Source organism: Mesoplodon bidens, assembly GCF_964165515.1.
Source record: "Mesoplodon bidens genome assembly, chromosome: 20".
NCBI classification, from domain to species: Eukaryota; Metazoa; Chordata; class Mammalia; order Artiodactyla; family Ziphiidae; genus Mesoplodon; species Mesoplodon bidens.
In genome coordinates, this window is record NC_138181.1 from 27,346,938 (window position 1) to 27,370,097 (window position 23,160).

The 23,160-nt window shown below is 37.3% G+C and overlaps 1 protein-coding gene and 1 long non-coding RNA gene across 4 annotated transcripts in view; one reads left to right on the forward strand and one right to left on the reverse strand.

Annotated features, from left to right (window-relative positions):
* Nucleotides 1-23,160, forward strand: part of LOC308608155 — a 53,610-nt gene that overhangs the window by 5,011 nt on the left and 25,439 nt on the right. The window contains exon 2 of the long non-coding RNA XR_014014098.1: nt 10,008-10,059. This is a non-coding gene — a long non-coding RNA (uncharacterized lncRNA). The remainder of the gene's footprint in view (nt 1-10,007; nt 10,060-23,160) is intronic.
* On the reverse strand, nt 542-22,644 carry LOC308608148 (coagulation factor XI). 3 transcript variants are annotated; one of them, XM_081220856.1, is made up of 17 exons: nt 22,385-22,644; nt 21,266-21,321; nt 14,423-14,585; nt 13,040-13,146; nt 12,208-12,367; nt 10,865-10,974; nt 10,001-10,160; nt 8,558-8,587; nt 7,804-7,913; nt 7,549-7,711; nt 7,352-7,458; nt 4,673-4,841; nt 3,267-3,442; nt 2,596-2,691; nt 1,892-2,031; nt 1,423-1,618; nt 542-1,347 (listed from the first exon to the last, which is right to left on the reverse strand). In XM_081220856.1, the coding sequence occupies exons 2-16, from the start codon at nt 21,318-21,320 to the stop codon at nt 1,457-1,459; spliced, it is 1,908 nt and encodes a 635-aa protein (XP_081076982.1). In that variant the 5' UTR covers nt 21,321; nt 22,385-22,644; the 3' UTR covers nt 542-1,347; nt 1,423-1,456. The 3 variants fall into 3 exon arrangements, with proteins under 3 accessions (XP_081076982.1, XP_081076981.1, XP_081076983.1); XM_081220855.1 differs by having other exon boundaries at nt 542-1,618; XM_081220857.1 differs by lacking the exon at nt 8,558-8,587 and having other exon boundaries at nt 542-1,618.

A 23,160-nucleotide genomic window follows, 5' to 3' on the forward strand; every position in this document is an offset into this window, starting at 1 on the left:
TAGGACAGTAGCTAAGGCCTTAATGCCATTCCAATTTTTTGATTTTGGGGGTTTTGTTTGTTTGCTTGCTTTTGTTTTTATTGTTTCTTCCTCAGACAAATTCCTTTTTATCCCAGTCTTTGAACCTTCCCTAAACTCTCTTCTTCCTTAACTTCTCATAGAACCCTGTGCCTCCCTCTCATTTCCATTTAAAATTATATGATGTATTTTATACATGTGTAATTACTTTATTTTTGTGGCTCCTGCTAGCTAGACCAGAAGCTTCAAGAAGGTAGGGATCTATTTATTGGCTCACTACGGTATCCCACCAGCTCAGTCTGTTCAAGAAATACTGCACATATTAGATTGAATATTGACATAAGTTGTTGACACGGATTGAAAACTGGTGGAGACAGCGAAAATTCTAGATTATTAAACTATATCAGCAACAATAACCAGGTGAATATTTGCACTATATAACCAGGTAAATATGTACAGGGAACACCCCAGTACTGAGAATACAGGGAGCCACTTTCAAGATGCCGAAGACGTTACTGTAACCATCCATTTATTCCCAAATCGTTTTCCCCGTAGTATGGATGTATTTTATTTTGATTTCTGTCAGTACATTTATCATCTATAAACGTAGATTTGTAAACCCACACTCACAGAGGCAGCTTATCTTAGGAGGTCTTTAGCTTACCCCCTCATCTTCATCAGCCCTCCCCTACCCAAAACTATGCAAATAAATATGAAATCCACGCACAAATTGTTTTCTAGGCAAGGACACCTTTAAGATTCGTCCCCTAAGGTCCCACTTCCAGGTGAATTGCTGCTTTTAATCCTTTCCCATACAGAAATTCTGGAACCCATGTTCACACTCACTCATAGCTTGTCTCTACCCAAACTCATTTAAAAAATATTAAAAAATGACATGACAAGAATTCTTGATTATTCTGAAAACCTGCCATCAAATTCAGTCAAGTTCTTTCTTTACAAAAGAGCTGTGTGCATGTGCGCAGGGCCCAGAGTCTCGCGATGTGATGGTGGCTGCCCTTGTTTCTGTTGTCTCCAGTTCCCATTTTTCATTTAACAAATCTTTTTACAGTGGTTCCTTTGAGCAGTCCTACCCGATCCTTTGGTGCCACTACTTGATTCTTTTCTGGTCTATCTGGGTATGTTTTCATCTTCAAACATCTTAATCTTATAGTATTCGTTTGGCTCAGGAAAGGTGTAACCAACAAGCAAGAGACTGGATGCTGATCACCCTCTGATGATGGCGGGACTGGGAGTTCTGAGAATGACAGTTCTGGTGTGTTCTTACCAATACCACGCCCCTTCAGTCTGTTACGGTCTCAGAATTGTAGCCTATGGAGGAAAATGATGGTGCAGTGTCTTCTTCGGTGAAATCCAAACCCTCTTCCAGGAAATAATCTGGCTTACCCTTCAGGGAGTCAAATGGCATCTGGGGACTCTTTCAAGCTGCTTGCGTTTTCTCCAGAATCCAGTCCACGTACTCGACCACGTTGGTGTAAACACCCGGCCGCTCCCTTTGGCCACAGCCCTCGCCCCAGCTCGTGATGCCTACCAAATGCCAGACCTCGTTGTGCTTACAACACAGGGGGCCCCCCGAATCTCCCTATGACAAAGGGAGAAAAGAAAAGGCATGCAGATCAGTTCAGACACTTCTCATCTTAAATACGTTTTCATCAGAGTGATTTCACCTAAAATTCTGTCTTGGCCCTTTAATAAACTTCAAAGAACCGGATTTCTGGTTTTTCCCTCAGTCTATCAGATTTCAGGGTAAGGAAAACAAATCCACTGTGTTCCCCGCTCATTGGCAGAAGACTGCTTTAAAAATGCATTAAACATTCTAATGTGAGTATATTCAATTGGCTGAGAACACTGTTACCTTGCAGGCATCCTTCCCTCCTTCTTTGTAGCCTGCACAGACCATCTTATTAGTTATTTTATGCCCTCTGTATCCTGCCTGGCATTCTTCATTTGTCACCAAGGGTACCTGGGCTTTCTGGAGAGTATTTAGTATTTTGTCTGAAAAAAATTTTTAGTTTGTTAATGGAACAACCACATATATATAATATATAGAGAAATTTAAATATAAGTATATGTATTTAAAATCAAAACCATACCTATGTAAAAATCTAGAAGGACAAAAATATTAGGTTTACTTCATAGACCTTTTATAATTACAGAGTACAGAGAAGATGTTACTCTCACTCTTGTGAGTACCGTTTTGTTAATGTTAATTAAGTCCAAAATTAATTACGGCTCTAACTGGAATTACTTCCCAGAGAAAATAATCAGATAACAGGCTAAGACATTTACTGAAAAGTGCTAGGTTTCGAATTAAACTGCATTAAAAATAATGTCTTTAAAGAGATTATCATATTTAAAATTTCCAGTCAAGCAGACGAGGTGTCATCTTCACTTGAGTGATTTTTGTCTTTCCATCTTTATTAATGTGCTTTCTGCAATTGAATAATGTTTTTATTTTACTCTCATTTTAGCTGTATGAATTGATGTAGCAGAAAAGCTTATGACTAAATTGTGTTCTGTATCTTGAGCTGGAGCACAGAGAGAAACATCATTTCTTACCTCTTAATTTTTGGTACCCCCATCCAGTCACCCAGCACTCAGTATACGTCACATTTCTATCTCCTTTGGAAGGTAGGCAGATGGGTCGTTGAGAATCTAAATTTTAAAAATCACAGTTTAATTATCAGAAACAAAATATATCTTCTTTCCCAGGAAAAACTTCCTTCGTTCTATTATGTAGTGTGTCCCCTATTTATTATATTCATTTTTTTGCCTCCTTGTCATACATTTTCGTCCCTCGTGTTCAGCGTTATCTGTCACACATCCCAGGATGAGGAAACGAGGGAGACAAGCCACAGCCCTCTCCACTAACTCCGTCACTCCCGCGAGGTCTGTGACCCTGTAGAAATTGCTTCATTATTCTGACCCACAATCCTTTCTTCCTTAAAAAGCAGACAAAAATCATCTTTAATATTCCAGTATATTATAAAGTTATGTCATTCTGTGCATCTGAAGAAGCCTGGGACAACTTACCATTTCACCCACACCCCAAAATAAGATGCAGTCGTCAGGAAAGCACATCAGTCTTAAGACTAGCTTGTCATCCCCCTCCCCCTTTCATGATAATAACACATGGAGAGATTGCCAGGGTCTGGCCTTGAATCTGGGAGTGTGAAACGTCGTCTCCATGTAATCACTGTAGACAACTTTCTGTTTAAAATTCTCCATACCTGTGTAATTCATTGTCATTTCCAGTTTCAACAAGGCAATATCATATCCACTTTCTGCCATTTCATATTGATCATGAATTATTATTTCTTGAACCCCAAAGAAAGATGTATCCTCTTTTATTTCTGCTTGGTTTAAAATGCCACTATAGACACGCAAAGCTTTAGGTGACTCTACCCTAAGGAGTAAGCAATCGAGGAAAAGAAAATTCCTTTACCGAATAATTCCCAAGCATTTGAGGTACAGTGCTATTTAACTGACTGTTACTAACTAGGTAATATTTTCTGCCAACAGTGGGCTTTTAAGTGGAAAGAAGTGATTTTATGCTAAGATTTTTCAGTCACATAGTCCTCCTATATGGAATGTCCTGGGCTATCATTTGCCTTATATTAAACACACAAAAATCAATGAATACTTTTTCTGCCTTTCAACACACACACACACACACACACACACACACAAAAGAAAAAAAGTTCTGGGTTTTAGTTTCATTGCTGGGGTCGTTGGCTGTGACCCTGAGAAATTCTCTTGGACTTTCTGGTATTCCATTTTCCCATACGTAAAGGGTAAAAGAGACTATTGACCTCAAATGAATCTTTGAGTAATAATATGAGTAAGTTGCATACTGATAAAATAAACCTACTAACAAAAACACAAAACTGTGTCTGGAAACAACCCAGAAGATACTGAGGTGCAAAGAGGAAGTTTGGCCAGCTAAAATTCCCTGGGTTACATATACTCTGAATGCTCTCCCGATGGAGCTGTTAAGTTTACCAGTATTAAAATTGACTTAAGTAGGGAATCCAATTTGATGATGTACAATAAACTCTTCCTTATGGGTCTAGAAGCACAGTGGGAGAGAAAGAGAGAGATGGAGGGAGAATGAGAGAGGAGAGAGAGAGAAAGAAGCAGAGGAAGAAGAGGAAGAGGAGAAGGAGAAGGAGAAGAAGAAGAAGGAAGGGGGAGGAGGAGGACAAGGGAGGAGGAGGACAAGGGAGGAGGAGAAGATGGGGGGGAGGAGGGAGAGGGAGAAGCAGAGGGGGAATAAATGGGAAATTAGATTCAGGGAGCAGGAAACTGTCTTCGAGTTTAGTTCTGGACCCAATGCCCAGACAGTGCACAGAAGATGATACGCTCTTAATAGGAAATAACCAGAACTCCCCTGGGGATGTGTATACATTTAACTGGAAAAGTGGAATATTATGAAGTCAAACGGCCACATTCCTGCACCTGTTCTGATGCTGGTAGATCATGAGTGGCTCTTCCTTTTTGCTTTTAATCACTAAAGACAGAAACTTAATTTAGCAAATAGGATAATTTACATCTTTAAAATTGTACTAAAATACTAGGGATAGATTTAATATATGTGTGAGTATGGTGAACGAGTAAAAACAGCAGTGGTACTGACTCTCTGAAACAATGAGCAGCTGTTAATATCCACTGGTTTCCGATGATGGAGCCTCCACACAGGTGTCTCTGGGTGGGTGACGTGACGTGCAGAGTTATCTGCCACGGCCACTCTCCAAGAACAGACTTGGTTCCTCCAACAATTCTGGGCTTGATTTTCGTTGTACACGCTACAACAGAAGGACTTGCAGTGAGTTGGTTCCTAACATCTTCATTTTCCAACAGTGGTTATGTTCCTTCAGGCACACAGGGAAAAAAAACCTTCCCTGGATTCAATAATTTACCATGACCTTGACTTGAAGACAGTCTAGAATCAAGTTGGCAAAGCACAACATACACGTAAAAACTGAATGATGAGTCACCTTGTAATCGCATGCCCCCAAGTAATGCCTCATCTGGGGCAGCAAGGCAGTCTTACCCTCCATCAAATGCTAACCTCAATGGTTCTCTTAAAGCAGTGGTTGTCAGGTGTGGCCCCCGACCAATGGCATCACCTGAGAATTTGTTAGAAATGCAAATTCGTGAGCGCCACCTCAGACCTAGTGAATCAGAAACTCTGACAGTGGACCCCAGTCATCTGAGTTTTAATCAGCCTCACTAACGTGCAAGAACTACTGTTACAAAGAAAAGTTCAGCACCTTCCACTCCGTTTGTGGCCTTTGTCCAGTTCCTCCCCATCCCCTTCCATTCCAGCTGCCCTTTCTGCCCTCCTGCCCTACCCACACCCAAACCTGGCTGCTCTTCTGTTTGTGAGCTGCATCTGCCCTTTGGTCTTGTTGACAGACTGGGGTTTTCTGCTCCACCTTTGATGTTTCCAAGGACTTTGATTCAAACTCACCCTTCTGTTTTCTTTCTTGTCTTAGAAAACGAATAGATCAGTAACTAAAATATATTAAGAACAACTAAATAAAGACCTTATTAAGATGAGTTATAGGTCTTGGTGTTCGTTCTATTTGGTTTCTCAGTTCAAAAAAATGCTTTAAATATTTGTTTTTAGCCTTACATTTTGTGTTAAGAGATGTTTCTTTGAATGGCAATTGCTCTGTATCTTCACAAAGTTAAGTTACAGTGTAGACAAATGACAGTACAAGATATGATAAACATCTCAGTTAGATATTCCCTCTCATATTAGGGTATTATTTCATCTAATATAATGCAGCAAAACCTACTTATCTAGTTTCACTTATTTCAGAAGATGCACTAAAAAGACATAAGATTTTATTTTCCTTTATCTTATATTTTCTGCTTTAGCTATCAATCTACACCTGATTTATTCTGTAACCTCTAGAGACCAGAGTCCCTAGATTCATTAGAAAAGAGCAGGAAGGAGGGTAGAGAATGAATTCTTCAATTAAAGGTATAAGTGCTGGTTCCCATTTTTTAAACTATGTCAACATCACTAACAGCAAAATTTGCTGCATCCTTTCTATTGCTTGGTAGAACCAAGACAACAGAATGATTGTAAATACTCCTTCTTAGGTAAGTTTATTGTAAGAAAAACAGAGAATGTATGAGATACAACTCAATTTACTGTCTTTTTAAAGAAGCTAGAGCCATCCAGATTCCCATCAGAGCCCCTCTAAGCCCTAGAAAGGCAGAGTTTCCCAGCTAGGACGCTAGTATTGGACACAGTATACAGTAATATTGTATGTTCTATTATACAAAACAAGTTCTCAGAAGTTAAGGATTTATTCACCTCTCAGTAGAGCCAATATTTCTGACACGGAAGATTTTCATACTTTGAAATCTACGACAAAGCATAATTATCACTTCCATTTCACTCATTAAATCTCAGTTGCAATTTAATTTATACTGCATTATAATATTGGGCGGTAAGCAATAAAAGTCTAAAAACCTGTAGTGTATGTAAGTCAATGAACATTAAAGTCATAATAGGTTATTACAATAATTTAGAGAGGAATGTGTGTATTAGGCTCTTTCCTGTTTCATCCCTTACACAGTGTTGTTTGCCTACAAACCACCTTTTGTTTCTATGCTCAGAAATTGGCCACTGGAATGGAAGCACTGCTGATCTGATGTGTATTATAATTTTTATGTTATTATAGGTCTTGTTTAATATAGACAATCTTTTTATTTCCGCCCTACTATACTCATTGTTACAAATTAATAAGGTTGTATTGTAACTTTTGCTAATATTCATAAATATGCAGAACACTTGCAGGAAATCTAAAGGCCCTGGAGAAGGAGCCACTTGAGTATTTCCTGCACAGATACATAATTTTCCAAACATATGATGACTATATTTGAATTAAAGATCAAGTAATAGCCAATAGAAAGAAAATGACTAATCTGATTAACCAAGATGCTGGTTGATATTTCTATTGTAAAGGGTACTAAGAAAGATTATTGACCTTGATAACAACAATCAGACATAAAAATTTTGGCTGAGCCTGAGTCTCACCAGGAAATACTGGTTATATAAATGTATCAAATTATAACACATATTCAGTTAATGCAAGGCAACACAGAGTTTAGTCAAAGCCCAATATTTACCTTTAAAACAGGTCAGCCTGAGTGATAGCAGTGAAAATAACAGAAAATTGCATCTAAGTTCATTACTTTACTAATTTTCTCCCCTCTGTAGCTGCTACTGACTCTCTTAGTCATGACATAAATCAGTATACAGGGGATGTATTTTTTCAAGTGACATTAAACTCACCATTATCCATTTTACATAACCTTAACGTATATCCAGAGATGTTTCCTCTCCCATGAAGTATTTTAGTTGGAGATCCATTTGCAGAAAGTTTTAAGTAGCATTTACCCCTGCAGGTTGGAAACAAAATGGTATAAACATAATTCCTCCCTTCAGCTAGATGGGGCAGGAGCATCTGTGGAACTCATCATACGTCTTACTTCCCTCCGTTGCAAGATTCTTGAGATGGAGAATAGGTAAAAAATTGACAGCGGATGCTGTTGGTGCATGTTTTCTGGCAGGCTTCGTGCCCGTCCACGTCAACAATGTCCAGTTCTTCTCCCAAGAAATCAGTGTCACGGTAGAACGAAGAATGGCAGAACACTAGACAGCAAAGCATGTATCAGACATGAGAGGTGAAACCCTAGCACACGTTTGTTGATTCTCAGTCAGAAGGAAGAGCTTTCATCGTTTACCTGGGACACTGTGCCGGCAGTTTTGTAGACTAAAACCAGAAAGAGCTTTGTTCTTTCTAATGCGTGCGCTTGGCAGCCCACTTGTAGACGTTTTAAGTAGACACAGATTTCTAACAGTAAAAAAGGGGAAATATAGAGATATCATGTAAAACATATCAAAGAAGAAGACATTTTCACAGCACATATAGAAGTCAGCTGCTGTTGGCATTTAATAGGGAAGTTGTTCCCATTTTGAAAGTACTATTCATAAATCACTGACTCAGACTTCATGATCCATAGGTTGTAGACAAACTTACCAAACTGCCTCTAAATTTTCTAAGCTTCAACATCACTGTTCCTAGTACCTTCCTCTTTTATTTCCTTTCTCTCAACTCTCCTAGACTATCTCAACGATTCAAGAATTTTCATGCTACCTACAAATCTGCTACCCAGAGTTGCTGTAGGCATAGACAGGGATAAGCAAAATCCACTACAGATTCCACACCCAGGCAGCATCTTTCTGGGAGGAAGTAGCTTTTCCTAATTAGCACAAAATCACAGTCTGGAGCTGTGCTGTCCAACAGAATTTTCTGCAATGATGTAAATATTCCACGTCTATGCCAGCCAATACAATAGCCACTAGCCAGCCATATGCTGCGTCCTTGAAATGTGGCTAATACAGCTGAGGAAATGGATATTTAGTTTTATTTAATATTCATTAACGTAAATTTAAGAAGCCAAGTCTTGGCTTGTAGCACCCATGTTCCTCTCTCACCTTGTAATGAGGATTAAATGTGTTGCTCCTCTTATAGGTATTGATTGGGAATTTTATAAAAGGGATAAAAAAGAAAAAGAGCAGTGATTAAGACAAAATAACACATTACAAAGGCATCTTTCTGAGTTCTGAAGTTTATAATGCCTCAAGGCTCAATCTTTGACCTCCTCTCTTTCTCTGACTGCATTCAATTTTTTGGTGATCTCACCAGTTTCAATGGCATTAATTGCCAGCTGTATCCTGGTGACACCTAACACAGATCTAGGGCATAAACCTCCCTTGTTAAATCCCAGACTTCCCTTTCTAACCACCAATTCAGTATTTCTCTCTGGATGGCTACCAGGCACCTCTTGCCTCTTGAAATCATCTCTGTAAGAAATCTTCCCCCATCTCTTCATTGGCATTGCCATCCTCGCAATTTTCTTGGGCCAAAAATCTTGGAGCTATCATTGACTCTTTACTTCACAGCTGGTGTTCAGTCCGTCAGCAAATCTTAGTGGCTCTGCATTGACAATATATCCCAATCTAATCACTTCTCTTTTACTTCCACTCTGGTCCAAGTAGTGCAGGGTTTTTAATCTACTGAGTTGACCAATGGTATCCCCACATTTAGAACCATGTTGAGAAAATGAAAGTAACAGATATATTCTCATGTGACAAACCTAGCATTATACTTTCGGAATTATATCCTCACTTGATAAAAAACCAGTCTTGCTTGATAAACAGGAACTCAGGGGCTTACTGTGGCTGGATGGCTCTGGGGGACACTCTCCCCAACAATGAACAGCAATGTCAAGCAAATAACAAGGGCTCTGAGAATTCAGGTTAAGATAATCCATACAATCTAGATTTTTAAGCCAATTATCTTAAGATTTCTTCTTTTTTTTAGTGAATTTTGTAAATGAGGAGCAGCAACCCCAGCAAACATCCCTTTGATGATCATAGCAATTTCCTGTGCTTTATTGTGGTTTCCAATGTTAACACCCATCAGTAGGGAAGCAGGGTCTAAATTCTCAAATCTCCCTCCACCATTACCCACGCTTCTGTTGATGAAGGCCATTGTTCCACCCCTCTCCACTTTGGATATGACAAGTCACAGATATTTCCAGTTGTTTCTGCTCCAGGTTCAGTTATTTTAACCAGGCACCGAACTAAGATGCCTCCTAATGACCATCCTTATTTTCTTCATTCCTTTCAGAACTAACAACTCTCTGAAGGCAGAGACCTCCCTAACATAAAGAAAAGCAAGAGTCCTGGGTAACACCAGATTTGCAGTCAATAGGTGGGGAATGGAAAGAAAGAGGAACTAGGAATTCTTCTTTGCAACTTTTATGTATCCTTGACAGACATTTAGATAAAATTTATAGTTGCTCAGAGTTTTTAATGGTGGCTTTTGCTCAGCTGTTTGAAAAGATACCACGTGACACAATCTTAACTCCTTACCTTTCAGGTATTGTTGGCCATTCTTGAGGAAAGAAGGTAAAGAACAAACAACTGGGATGGTGAGTACAAATGCTGCGACAGACAAAAGCGTCTGGAGCCATGACACTGTCAATGTTACTGTCCGCAAACATTGTTCTAGGGAAAATGTCCCTAATACAAGCTGTACAACAGAAGAAACCACATTTAGAAAGTCAGTTCGCCAGTAGCGTCGGTAAAGGTAAAATCCCACTCATGGTATTTGTAAATTCCACATAAAAAGTTTGTTGGGGGATGAGGGAGGGATGAGTAGGCAGAACACAGGAACTTTAAGGCAGTGAAAAATGCTCTGAATGATACTATAATGATGGAAACATGCCATTACATATTTGTTCGAACCCATACAACGTACAACTCCAAGAGTGAATTGTAATGTAAACTGTGGACTTTGGGTGACTATACGTGTGTCAGTGTAGGTTCGTCGGTTGTAACCAATGTACCATCCGGCGAGGGTCGTTGGTAATAGGGGACGCTGTGCGTGTGTCTGGGCAGGGGGTATATGGGAACTCTATATCCCTTCCCCTCCATTTTGCTGCGAACCTAAAACTGCACTAAAGAAACAAGGTCTTAGTAATTTTTAAAAGTTAGTTTATCCCAAGATCTTTTACATTTTTTAAAATTAGGATAACTGAAGTGATTGCCTTAAATTCAAATATAAGCTTTAATCATATAGAACATAATGAATTGTTTCTCATGAAGAAGATGAAAGATCATTGGGTCCATTTCATCAGTAAGCACAAATTGGTATCCTAAGTTATGCCCATTATACACATAATCAGCACCTACTATTTAATGGCTAAACTACCTCATTAAGAAAATAATAGTTACCCAGATTAGAAAGCGCACAGGGCTTCAGTGAAAATCCAGACACCACTTCACTGAGCTTTGTTATGTTGGTTGGCATCCCCGTTCGGGTGTACTTCAACAGACAGATGTTACTAAATAAAGACCAAAATGGACAAATATTTTATCCCTCCAAATGCAAATAAGGAAAAACATAAGATAATAAGAAACTCACATTTAGAGACGGCCTGGGCATGATAGCTAAAGAATTGCTCTGAAAGGTATTGGTTTGAGAGACTGCACAGCTGGTTTTGAGTCCCAACTCTGCCAAGAGCTGGTGGTCCTGTGAGTTTTGTCAACTTTATTATTTCATCAGTAAAATGACAGCTTTAGATGGGTGGTGACATGAAGAGTAGAGGTGTAGGAATTGATGACTTCTGAAGCTCTTCTCAATTTTAGCATTTTAACTTTTTTATAATACGTAGCAACTCACAGTTTCCTGGCTTGCTATTCATGCTGCATTGAATCTTAGACGTAAAATATGTAAAAAGGTGTAGTTTGAGCTGAGCTAAAGAAAAGCCATGAAAACTTAATTATTAATTTGAGGGTTTCATTCTGTGTTATCATTGCTTTTCTTCAAACAAATCTTTGATGCTTTATATCCACTCATCTCCTTTTTGTGAACGTGTAGAGCAGAATGTTAAAATCCAAATACCAGTCATTTGAACTTTCCTTTCATTGTTGGATTTCAGATAAGTGTAGTTTCCTATACGAATCCAGAACATCTCAAATATTTCTAAATAAAAAAGTTAATGATATTTTTCCCTAAAAATATTTTTTAAGAGAAAAGAGATTAATCAATTACAGATCAGATCCTTTTATATTTTTACACAGGAGGTTTATACCTGGAATATTTCTAAATCCAGTAGGGGGCAAGTTTTAAAATACTTCACATTGGTTTCAGTTACTTTGTCTCGGGTGGGGAACTGTTATTTGGAAGGACATCTGAGTAGCTTTTTCATTTTGATTCTATAGATTCATACTGTAGCATCCTTTAGGCTGAGAATGGAACTGTCAGACCACTGTAATTGTTGCAAAATTGCCACTTTAAAAATGTAGCGCTCTTCAAATTAGCTAGGAGATATATTAAACATTTTTTAAAAGCGTCATTGAAAGACAGCTTCTGTACTACAAAATGAAATGCATCCAAGTTGGACTTTAAATGCATTTTCCATCAAGAAAACTGGGAGTACTTATTATAGAATTGTCTTGTAGTGGTCAAAAATAAATTTTTAACGCCTACAATTGAAGGAGAAAAAAAAAAGGATCCCATTTTGTTTTCTATCGGATAATCTAAGGTCCTTGGGCTCAATCCACAGCTCACTCACCGATACTTTACACTTGGAAAGTGCTCTGTGGCAAATGTAAAAAAGTGACAGTGCATGTCATTCGTACACCTCTCTTGGCATTCCTGAGCACTCTTGGTAATGGAGCTGTTATGGTTCAGGCCCTTCATATGTAGGTCCACATAAATATCTTTGTTGCAAGCTGGAAATAAAATCAGAAAATATGGTTACCTTCCAGTCTCTGGGGGCATCTGATAATTCTGTCTTAGCAACCGTCCCTCCAGAGTTGCTCTTTCAATTCTTTCCCTGACTTTTCCTCAGAAGGCCTCTAGTTTTATTTTAATCTGCTCAACTCCTACCCTCACATGGAAACAGTAAGAGAATGTCAGTGTCCTTTTTACACTGCAGCAATATTAGACTTGTATATTTCTGCTTCAGCTTTATGAACTGGCGTCTCTTGTCTCCTTAACTCCACTGATGGACTGATTCACTAATTAACCTATTCAAGTATCTGGAATATCTCACCATTAAGACAAGGGTCATCTTAACCTTTATGGTTGCTTCCTTTGATTTGAATTAATATATTTAATAAGGACTTTCATATAAAACTTTAAACTGGGAAGGAGAAAGAAAATAAATGAATGATGAACTGGTGTAGTTAGATACGTCCTATGAGATAAATTTTAATGAACTATAATGGGGTAGGGGGGACATGCAGGTATGCTAGTTTTTACTCTATGAGGAAAGAACTTCATTAGGAGACCTCGTTTCCATATAGCAGGGTTTTATTTCATAGCCACAAAACCATACCTGATGTAACTGCACGTACACATCACAATAACTAGTATATATCAATTCTAGCAAGACATCTTACCACTTAGTTGGTCTGAGCATTGCTTGGAAGAATATCCAGAAATTGCTCCCGTCATATTGACCATTGGCAGTGTTTCTGCAACACTGTCTTTCAGGATGCAAGTAAACCTGTTTTTAAAAAAAATAACAGTACTGGGTGAAAATCTATGTTTTAAAATAATGGGTCTTAAAAGTCAGCACACAGAGGGTCAAAGAGAAGGAAACAAACTTCTCTATCTCATGCCAAAACAAATATATTCTTAGCAATACTGTGAGTTTGTTTTCCATTCCAACATCCCGACATTGAAGAGATCACATGTAATGCCCCTTCCTAACTGGAAACAGGAGTGGGTGAACTGTGGCCTGTTGGTGAAATGCAGCTCTCTGCCTGTTTCTGTACAGTTAATGAGCTAAGAAGGGTTTCTATGCTTTTTAATGATTACATTTTAAATCATTGTGTAAGTATTTATATAATATCCTTGATTTTGCCTCTGGACCCACAAAGCCTGAAATATTTACTCTGCCTGTTAAGAAGAAGTTTGCCAATCTCTGTTGTAGCTTCTAGAATAGTAAATTTTATAAGTTCAGGGCACTATGTAAATACTATGAATGCAGTAATAATGCACAAAGATGTTAATAACTTCATTCTGCAGTAAAGCTTTATCATTAAATTTTCAAGCTCAATATGGAAACAAAACTGGTGGATGGAATGTCCTAAAATTTTTAAGAATATGACTATAGAGACAAAACCACCAGATGCTATTTGCAAATCTTAATAAGATTCTGGTTAATTGCTATAAATTACACTTGGGGGACAATTGAGATGATATAAAGGGATTCTTATTAATTTTTAATGTTTTTTGTGTAAGATAATGTATGTTGAAATATTTAGGGGTGAAGTGTTATGATGGTTTCAAATTATTTCAAATGGTTCGACATCTACACATACATAATAGGGAAGACAAAAATGGCAAAAAGTCTTGGGGGCGATAGGAAATCATTGTACTATTCTTTCAAATTACCTTTATAAATAATACATTTTTTTCTAATAAAATAATTGAGGGAAAAGTACCAGTTTAAATCATAGCAAATATAAATAATCAATTGAAAACCAAAGAACAAAATGATTAATTGGCATTAAAGTAGAAACAAATCAGAGAGGAAGTATCGTTAATAATGACACCACAAGAAACCACACTGAGGGGCGTGTCTGTTCCTCCTGACCTGCCTAAACACTACCCTTTTTTCTGTAATATTTAATATTTCAATGGAAGGAAAATACATTTTCCCATTGTTAACATTAAATTTTATAAAATGGTGGACGGCAGTTTATTGTTGGTAATTGTCTGTCTGTCCGTCTGTTGTATAAAATCTATTTCCTCTATGTAGAAAAGCAAACATTTACCACTTGGTAGGATCTTCAGATGATGATTCAGCCATAAAAGTGAAGAGCAAACACCTTGGATGGTGGGTGCAGACTCTTTGGCAGTGCTTGGCATTTGGTGTGAAAACAACAGTAATGTCTCCTCCTTTAAAGTAGGCATCTTGGAACAGCTTGGTCACACACTCTGTGTTATAATACATGACACGTGTTATTTGGGATTTTAGTGAGCACATACCCAATCAGGTAATAATCTCACAAAAGCAAGTGAAGTAGGGCTACTTAACAGGAAATATGCCTGAACGTGGAAATCAGGGCAATAAAAGCTTTTAGTTTATTGGATAAGCAGCCCCAGATAGAAAAGAAAATCACTAAATGGCACGTGTGCCTCAATGGAATGGTGCTTCTGAATGATTGTCTTGGAGACGTCGGTGCTTTGTGAGCAATTGATTCGTTTCTCAGATCTTCACTGGCAAAAATGCTCACAGGTCTAGAATGACCTCTGCTTTTCCCTTTCCCCAGCGCTGCTCCGTGTCTAAACTCCATGTTTATATGAAACAAAGGCTCCACACTCATCATCTTCGGGTATCATCTGATGGCCCTGGATGTGATAACGTACTACATCACCTCACTATATTAAATGGACCAGTTTTTTTGGTTTGTTTTTTGTGTGTGCGTTTTGTTCTTGTTGTTGTTGTTTTTGTGTGTTAGTTTCTGCTTTATAACAAAGTGAGTCAGCTATACATATACATATATCCCCATATCTCCTCCCTCTTGCGTCTCCCTCCCTCCCACCCTCCCTATCCCACCCTTCTAGGTGGTCACAAAGCACTGAGCTGATCTCCCTGTGCTATGCGGCTGCTTCCCACTAGCTATCGGTTTTACCTTTGGTAGTGTATATATGTCCATGCCACTCTCTCATTTCGTCCCAGCTTACCCATCCCCCTCCCCGTGTCCTCAAGTCCATTCTCTAGTAGGTCTGCGTCTTTATTCCTGTCCTGCCCCTAGGTTCTTCATAACCTTTTTTTTTTTTAGATTCCATATATATGTGTTAGCATACGCTATTTGTTTTTCTCTTTCTGACTTACTTCACTCTGTATGACAGGCTCTAGGTCCACCCACCTCACTACGAATAACTCAATTTCATTTCTTTTTACGGCTGAGTAATATTCCATTGCATATATGTGCCACATCTTCTTTATCCATTCATCTGTCAGTGGACACTTAGGTTACTTCCATGTCCTGGCTATTGTAAACAGTGCTGCAGTGAACATTGTGGTACATGACTCTTTTTGAATTATGGTTTTCTCAGGGTATATGCCCAGTAGTGGGATTTCTGGGTCGTATGGTAGTTCTATTTTTAGTTTTTTAAGGAACCTCCATACTGTTCTCCATAGTGGCTGTATCAATTTACATTCCCACCAACAGTGCAAGAGGGTTCCCTTTTCTCCACACGCTCTCCAGCGTTTATTGTTGTAGATTTTTTGATGATGGCCATTCTGACTGGTGTGAGGGGATACCTCATTGTAGTTTTGATTTGCATTTCTCTAATGATTAGTGATGTTGAGCATCCTTTCATGTGTTTGTTGGCACTCTGTATATCTTCTTTGGAGAAATGTCTATTTAGGTCTTCTGCCCATTTTTGGATTGGGTTGTTTGTTTTTTTGATATTGAGCTGCATGAGCTGCCTGTAAATTTTGGAGATTAATCCTTTGTCAGTTGCTTCATTTGCAAATATTTTCTCCCATTCTGAGGGTTGTCTTTTTGTCTTGTTTATGGTTTCCTTTGCTTGCAAAATCTTTTAAGTTTCATTAGGCCCCATTTGTTTATTTTTGTTTTTATTTCCTAAATGGACCAGTTTAATTGACCTACAACACTATGTTAGTTCCTGTCGCACAACATAATGATTGGATATTTCTGTACATTTCAAAGTAATCATCATGACAAGTCTAGTTACCATCTGTCACCATACAAAGATATTACATAGTTATTGACTATATTCCCCACACTGTACATTTCATACCTGTGACTCATTTATTTTGCAACTGGAAGTTTGCATCTCTTAATCTCCCTCACCTGTTTCTCTCCTCCCCCCATCCCCCTCCCCTCCGGCAACCACCTGTTTATTCTGTTTTTCTATGACTGTTTCTGTTTCGTTATGTTTGTTCATTTGTTTTGTTTTTTAAGAACTAATATGGTCTTGTGGGTCAATTATACTTCAAAAACAAACAAACAAATTCATTTAGAAAGAGATCAGATTTGTGGTTACCAGAGGCAAACATTGGAGAAGAGGGGAATTGGATAAAGAAAGTCAAAAGGTACAAACTTCAAGTTATAAGATAAATAAGTACTAGGGACATAATGTACAACATAAGTATAATTACCACTGCTGTACATTACATATGAAAGTTGTTAAGAGAGGAAATCCTAAGAGTTTGCATCATAAGAAAACATTTTTTTTCAGTTTCTTTAATGTATCTCTATGAGATGATGGACGTTCACTAAACTTATTGTGGTCATCATTTCACAATGTATGTAAGTCAAATCATCATGCTGTACACCTTAAACTTATACAGTGCTGTATGTCTACTATACCTTAATAAAACTGGAAGAAAAATGAAAACCAAACAAATAAATAAATAGGCAGGAACGGGAACTTTAGACTCTTGGAAAAATTATTGAATCCCCTTCCACTGAAACCATAAGTAAGTTAAAAATACAAACAAAGCTAAATTGCATAAAATTAAAATTTTCTTCTGTTTCTAGAAAGAGATATTGAATATTCCAGATTGTGGAGTTTTAGGTCATTATTACTTAGTCACTGAATAAAAGTGTTGTAGTTTTTAATTTTGGTATATTTTTATTGACAAATACTACAATATAACCCTTAGTTTTCTTAATATAAAAACAAATATATAAATATATATAACAAAAATAAAATATTTGGACAGAGTAAAATATCACTCAAATTTATTGTAGCAAAAATAAAATAAATAAAATTAAAAATAACTAATTTCTATTGTAGTAATAACCAACATACCAATAAATATGTGGGAAAGTATATAGGTAAAAAACAGTAGAGATTATCACTAAGGCTTATAGGATTATACAGTCCATGGACTTAAATGGGGGCAAATTTCATCTTTATTTTCCCTAGCTTCTAACTAAAATATGGCATATCTTTCCATTATTAATGTAAGAAAAAACTGTATTAGGGTTCACAGTATCTGTGCCTTTGTCATAATAAAAATCACAGATTTAAAAACACTATAGTTGCAGATATCTCAAAATACCATTATCACTCATTCCTAGTTTGATGTTAATTACTACGCAGTTTTAGACCCACCACTAAATCTTACTACATAAAGTATTAATAAGAAGCACATCTATTTCTATATAAATTTTTTTTATAGTTTAACTAACTATATTTAAATATAGTTTATTTGTTTGGTAATCCTATGTATTTTCACTATTTCTTTAAAACATTATTCTGAGGATAGAGTCCAGTTCACTAAACTGCCAAGGGATACATGGGAGAAGAGAGTCAAGGACCCTGCCACAGCTCTCCTCAAAAATCCACCCCATATGCCTTCTATATTACCCACCTATAACCTCTGTATATAACATGATTTTCTCCAAAATTGGCAGCTCCCTGAGAATGACCTGTGGGTGAACAGAATCTTCCTCCTCTCCCCAGGCTCTGTGTTGCTTCTAAGGAAGCTGTATGGCAGCCTCCATTAATGGAGGGTCTATTCGCACCTCGAAATAGTCCCATTGACCAAGGAAATCCCGCTGCCTAGTGCAAAGCAAGCATGCTATATTAAAATGTTACTTTTAAGAAGCTTATTACTTATTTGGTAAATTAAACAGATTTTACATGTTTAATATAGGTGCTGTATTTCTTAAAATATACCACCTACTAATTGGATCATTTAAATTTACAAGGCAGATTGATTTTCAAAATCCAAACACAGCTTCTTAGTGCCAGTAAAAACTGGCTAATCTGTTTTTAGTGAACTACAAAATGCCTGTTTTTGTATATTGACATTGTATTCCAGAATTCTTGCTCATATAATTTATTGGCTCAACTAATTTATGTGTTGGTTATTTTGGATTTTTTGAGGGACACAATCATATCATCCATGAACAATGAGAGTTTCTTTCTCGTCCTTTACCTTTTACTTCTTTTCTTTTCTTATTGCAGTGACTAGGCCAGTATAATGTTTAATGTAAGTAATGGCGAGTATTCTTGTCTTATTATCAATTCCTAGGAAAAACTTTCAGTATTTCACTCTTATTAGCTTTCGTGAAGATTTTTGGTTTAGACTTTTGTCTATTTGTTTCTTTAAAGATATCCTTTAACAGAAGAGGAAAGTTCCCTTTTACTTCCAGTTTGCTAAGAATTTTTATCATAAGTGGAATTTTATCATATATTTTTTCTGCATGTATTTTAAATTATTATTTTTTATTGTAGTAACATATATGTCTCCAGAACTTTTTCATCTTCCCCAACTGAAAGTCTGTATCCATTAAACACTGCCCATCCCTCCTCCCCTCAAACCCTGGCAACCACCATTCTACTTTCTCTCTCTATGAAATTGACTACTCTATATAACTTACATAAGTAGAATCATACAGTATTTGTTGTTTTGTGACTGGCTTATTTCATTTAGCATAATATCCTCAAAGTTCATCCATTTTGTGATATGTGTCAGAATTTCCTTCCTTTTTCTTTTTTTTTTTTTTTTTTTTTGCTGTACGCGGGCCTCTCACCGTTGTGGCCTCTCCCGTTGCGGAGCACAGGCTCCGGACGTGCAGGCTCAGTGGCCATGGCTCATGGGCCCAGCTGCTCCACGGCATGTGGGATCCTCCTGGACCGGGGCACGAACCCGTGTCCCATGCATCGGCAGGCAGACTCTCAACCACTGCGCCACCAGGGAAGCCCTCCTTCCTTTTTAAGGCTGAATAATATTTCATTATTAATGTGTGCATACCACATTTTGTTTATTCATTTGTTGATGGATACTTGGGTTGCTTCCACTGTTTGGCTATTGTGAATAATGCTGCTACGAATATATCTTTTTGAGACTCTGCTTTCATTTCTTTTGGGTGTATAACCAGAAGTGGTTCATCCATTGATTTTTGAACACTAAACTAATTTTTCATTCCTGGAATAAACCCAAACTTGTCACAATGTAATCATCCCTTTTGGGTTTCTTTTAACATACTGCTGGGTGACGTTTGGTAATTTTTTTTGTTTCTGATAATTGCATCTACATTCACAAGGAAAAAAGGCCTATGATTTGTCAAAATGTCATAATATCCCTGTCTCAATGTCCTTGTCATGTTTTGGCATCAAGATCACACTGGCCTTACAAAATGCTTTGGAGACTGTGACTAAGTTAAGCTTCCCTAATATATGTTTGTTTTTCAATTAATTAATTTCTGCTATTTTATTTTTTTCTTCTTTCTAGTTTTTTTGCATTTAGTTTGCTATTCTCTTTCCATCATCTTAAACTGGATTCTTACATCATTAATTTTTACAGTTTCCCTATTCTAATATTTGCATGTAAGTGTACACACTTGATTTCAGCACCAATTTAGCTATGTCCCAAAGTTTTGATAAGCCATATTTTCATTATTATTCAATTCAATACATTTTCTAATTCCCACTGTGATCTCTTCTTTGACCGATATTTATTTAAAAGGGTATTATTTAATTTTGAAACATTTGTGATTTTCCAGTTGTCTTTTCTTGCATTTTATCTCAATTCTATTGTGATTGGATAACATGCTCTGTAGAGTTTTAATCCTTTAAAATTTGTTGAGACTTGCTTTAGGGCCTTTTATGTGGTCAGTTTTTGTAAATGTTCCATATGCATTTGTAAAGAATGTATATATGTAGAGATGCAGTTGTTGGGTCCAGTGTTCAAAATATGCCCATTGAGTTACTACTGACCTATCAATTAAATAACAATGCTATTTCATAATGATGACAATGAAGGAATATAATAACCTGGATAAGAATCTTGTCCCAAAGAAAAATGAAATTATGAACTGTAGTGAAATTTGTTTTATTTTAAATCTCTTTACCTAGATTTACCATTTTCCATATATGCCAGAAAAAAAGTTTACTGTGCATTAAATACTAGCAACAGTAGCAGAAATTAAATGTAATATATGTAAGGTTTTTTTAAAAGGAATGCTTAAACTTTCATTTTAAATTAAGAATAAATATAAGGGCTAAAAATACTTGAACTGATATGTCCTTCTGAATATTGGTTAAGTAATTCATAAACAAATTTAGTGGACATGATGTAGAGTGGAGAATTCACAGCAGTGATTAAATTATTGAAATACATAAACTATGTAGGAATATTTGCATTTTTGGACATTTTGGGGGACATTTTTCAGTCCAAAATTGCTTCTGTGTGTGTGTGTGTGTGTGTGTGTGTGTGTTGCATTGAACTGACTGCTTTATGGAAAATTGACTAATCAGTGAGGCAAGTCAAGATTTCTGCTTTTTAATATTGGTCTTAAATATCATTTAAATGTGTGATATAGATTTAGACATAAACATAGTATAGATATGGATATAGATATAGATAGAGACATAGATTCTTAGTATTATGAACAATTCCTTTACCTCAGTTTCCTTCCCTGCTTTGAAAAACCCTGAAGGCTTAAGCAGAAAATAAATAAAAAGACTTTATTTCCTTCCCTGGAGTAGATGGCATGGAATTCTCCCACATCTATGGGGACAGTAGTGTGATTTTCCTCTCTGGGCTTATACCCTTCTGTTTTCTCATCCACAAGTCAGGGAACCAAGCTATTCCCAGTCCATACTAAAGATAAAACTCTACTTACCACCAGAAACTGAGGCAAATAAAATGAAATGTACCATTTGATATAATAAAGTCATCCTACAAAAAGAAAAATGTACATGTGTTTAGAATACAAAATGTGAATTTATAATTAATTTACTGATATCAGAGTTTACAAGAAATATGGAAGGAGAGGAGTAGTTAATTCAGTAGTGTTCACAGAGCTCCTATCGTAAACTGAATTTTATCTTACCCCAACCCTAGAGCGTTCCTCAGCATGGTCGTATGTGCAGTGGTCAACACGTTCATGGTTGGGAAGGACCAAGGTCTAAAAGGGAAGGGTCCTCTCACTTTCCTCCCTTCCCTCCCTCTCCTCCACCTCCAGCTCACTTTTTTTTTTTTGCGGTACGCGGGCCTCTCACTGCTGTGGCCTCTCCCATTGCGGAGCACAGGCTCCGGACGCGCAGGCTCAGCGGCCATGGCTCACGGGCCCAGCCGCTCCGTGGCATGTGGGATCTTCCCGGACCGGGGCACGACCCTGTGTCCCCTGCATCGGCAGGCGGACTCTCAACCACTGCGCCACCAGGGAAGCCCCAGCTCACTATTAATCAGACATTTCTCAATGCCATCATCTGACCCTCTCCCCGTCCCAATTTTTCCATTTCTTTCTTCTCTTTCGATTCATTTCCTTTCTTTCCATCTTTGAAGTTTCTTTTCCAAATCTATCAAAGAAGCTGTAAATGAGTTTTTACTAACCAAGTTTTCTAATTTAAAACTTAAGTGACAAATCTATTCCTAGGTTGTCTTGGTCACTCATACATGTACTTATCCCCACGAAGCCCTGAGCTGATATAGCTCTAGGAAACCTGCTATGAGACAAATCACGGCTTCTGATCTGTTCATATTGCTCTTGAAAATCGTTTTAATTTGTAAAATACTTGCTACTGAGTACAAACTATTACTCTTCTTCCGTTCTGCATCTCCTCCCACATTGCTTATGGTTATTAACTAAAAACCTCCAAAATGTTAAATCAGACACATTTAAAAAATCCATCATTGTCTATTGTAATAAAATTTTAAAACCCCATGGTACAATAGAAAAAGGCACTTCAAGGAATAATTGCTTGAGGGCAATCTTAAATAATAATTTTTGAAGTCATACCTGAAACTCCTTGTTCACTGCAATTCTTAATAAGAATGTCTTTCTTTTTCCAAAATGGTTTTCATCGTCCTCTAAATGAGATTTTGCAGGCAATGTTCACTTAACTTTAATATTTACTTTTACTGGTTCCCAGTGTGATGTAACATTGTCTCTTTGTACAGCATGCCTGTGAAAGTCCTTAAAATCTTTGCATATCAAACACATACCTTGGTAGAGATGCTTGTTTTTTCAATACATTAATTTTTTTCTCTCTCATTTTACTATGCATTCAAACAAGTGACATACAGAGAAGCTTAGAGAACTTGAATTTGCCCACGTGCCTTAGCAGTTGGTCAAACTCACAGTTAGGATGCCTGCTGGCCAAAGCTGCACTTAACCACACTTTCAAATAGCAACTGTTAATCATTAATTCCAGGCTAACTTGAGTCTCACCATTTAAAAAGAAAACAAGGGAAGTTTGATGGACTTGCTGATGCTCAGAATAGCAGAGAAGTGAAACTCAGCTGTTCGGGGGTTACAGAGTGGGTAGAAAGTAGGGAGCCGATTGTAGATGCCCTGCTTTTCTGCAATCACAGTTGCCATTTATATAGTGTTACCTCCTCAGAGGCCTAGGAAGGTAGGATTCGTTCTAATGAGCCCAGCTCTTTTTTATCCCACTTGCAAATACTGAATGCCTTTAGACTTTGAAATTCTTTTGAAAAATGGAAAAATATGTGACTTTCATAGCTTTCTTTTTTTTATTTTTTATTTTTGTGTGCGTTGGTTCTTCACATGGG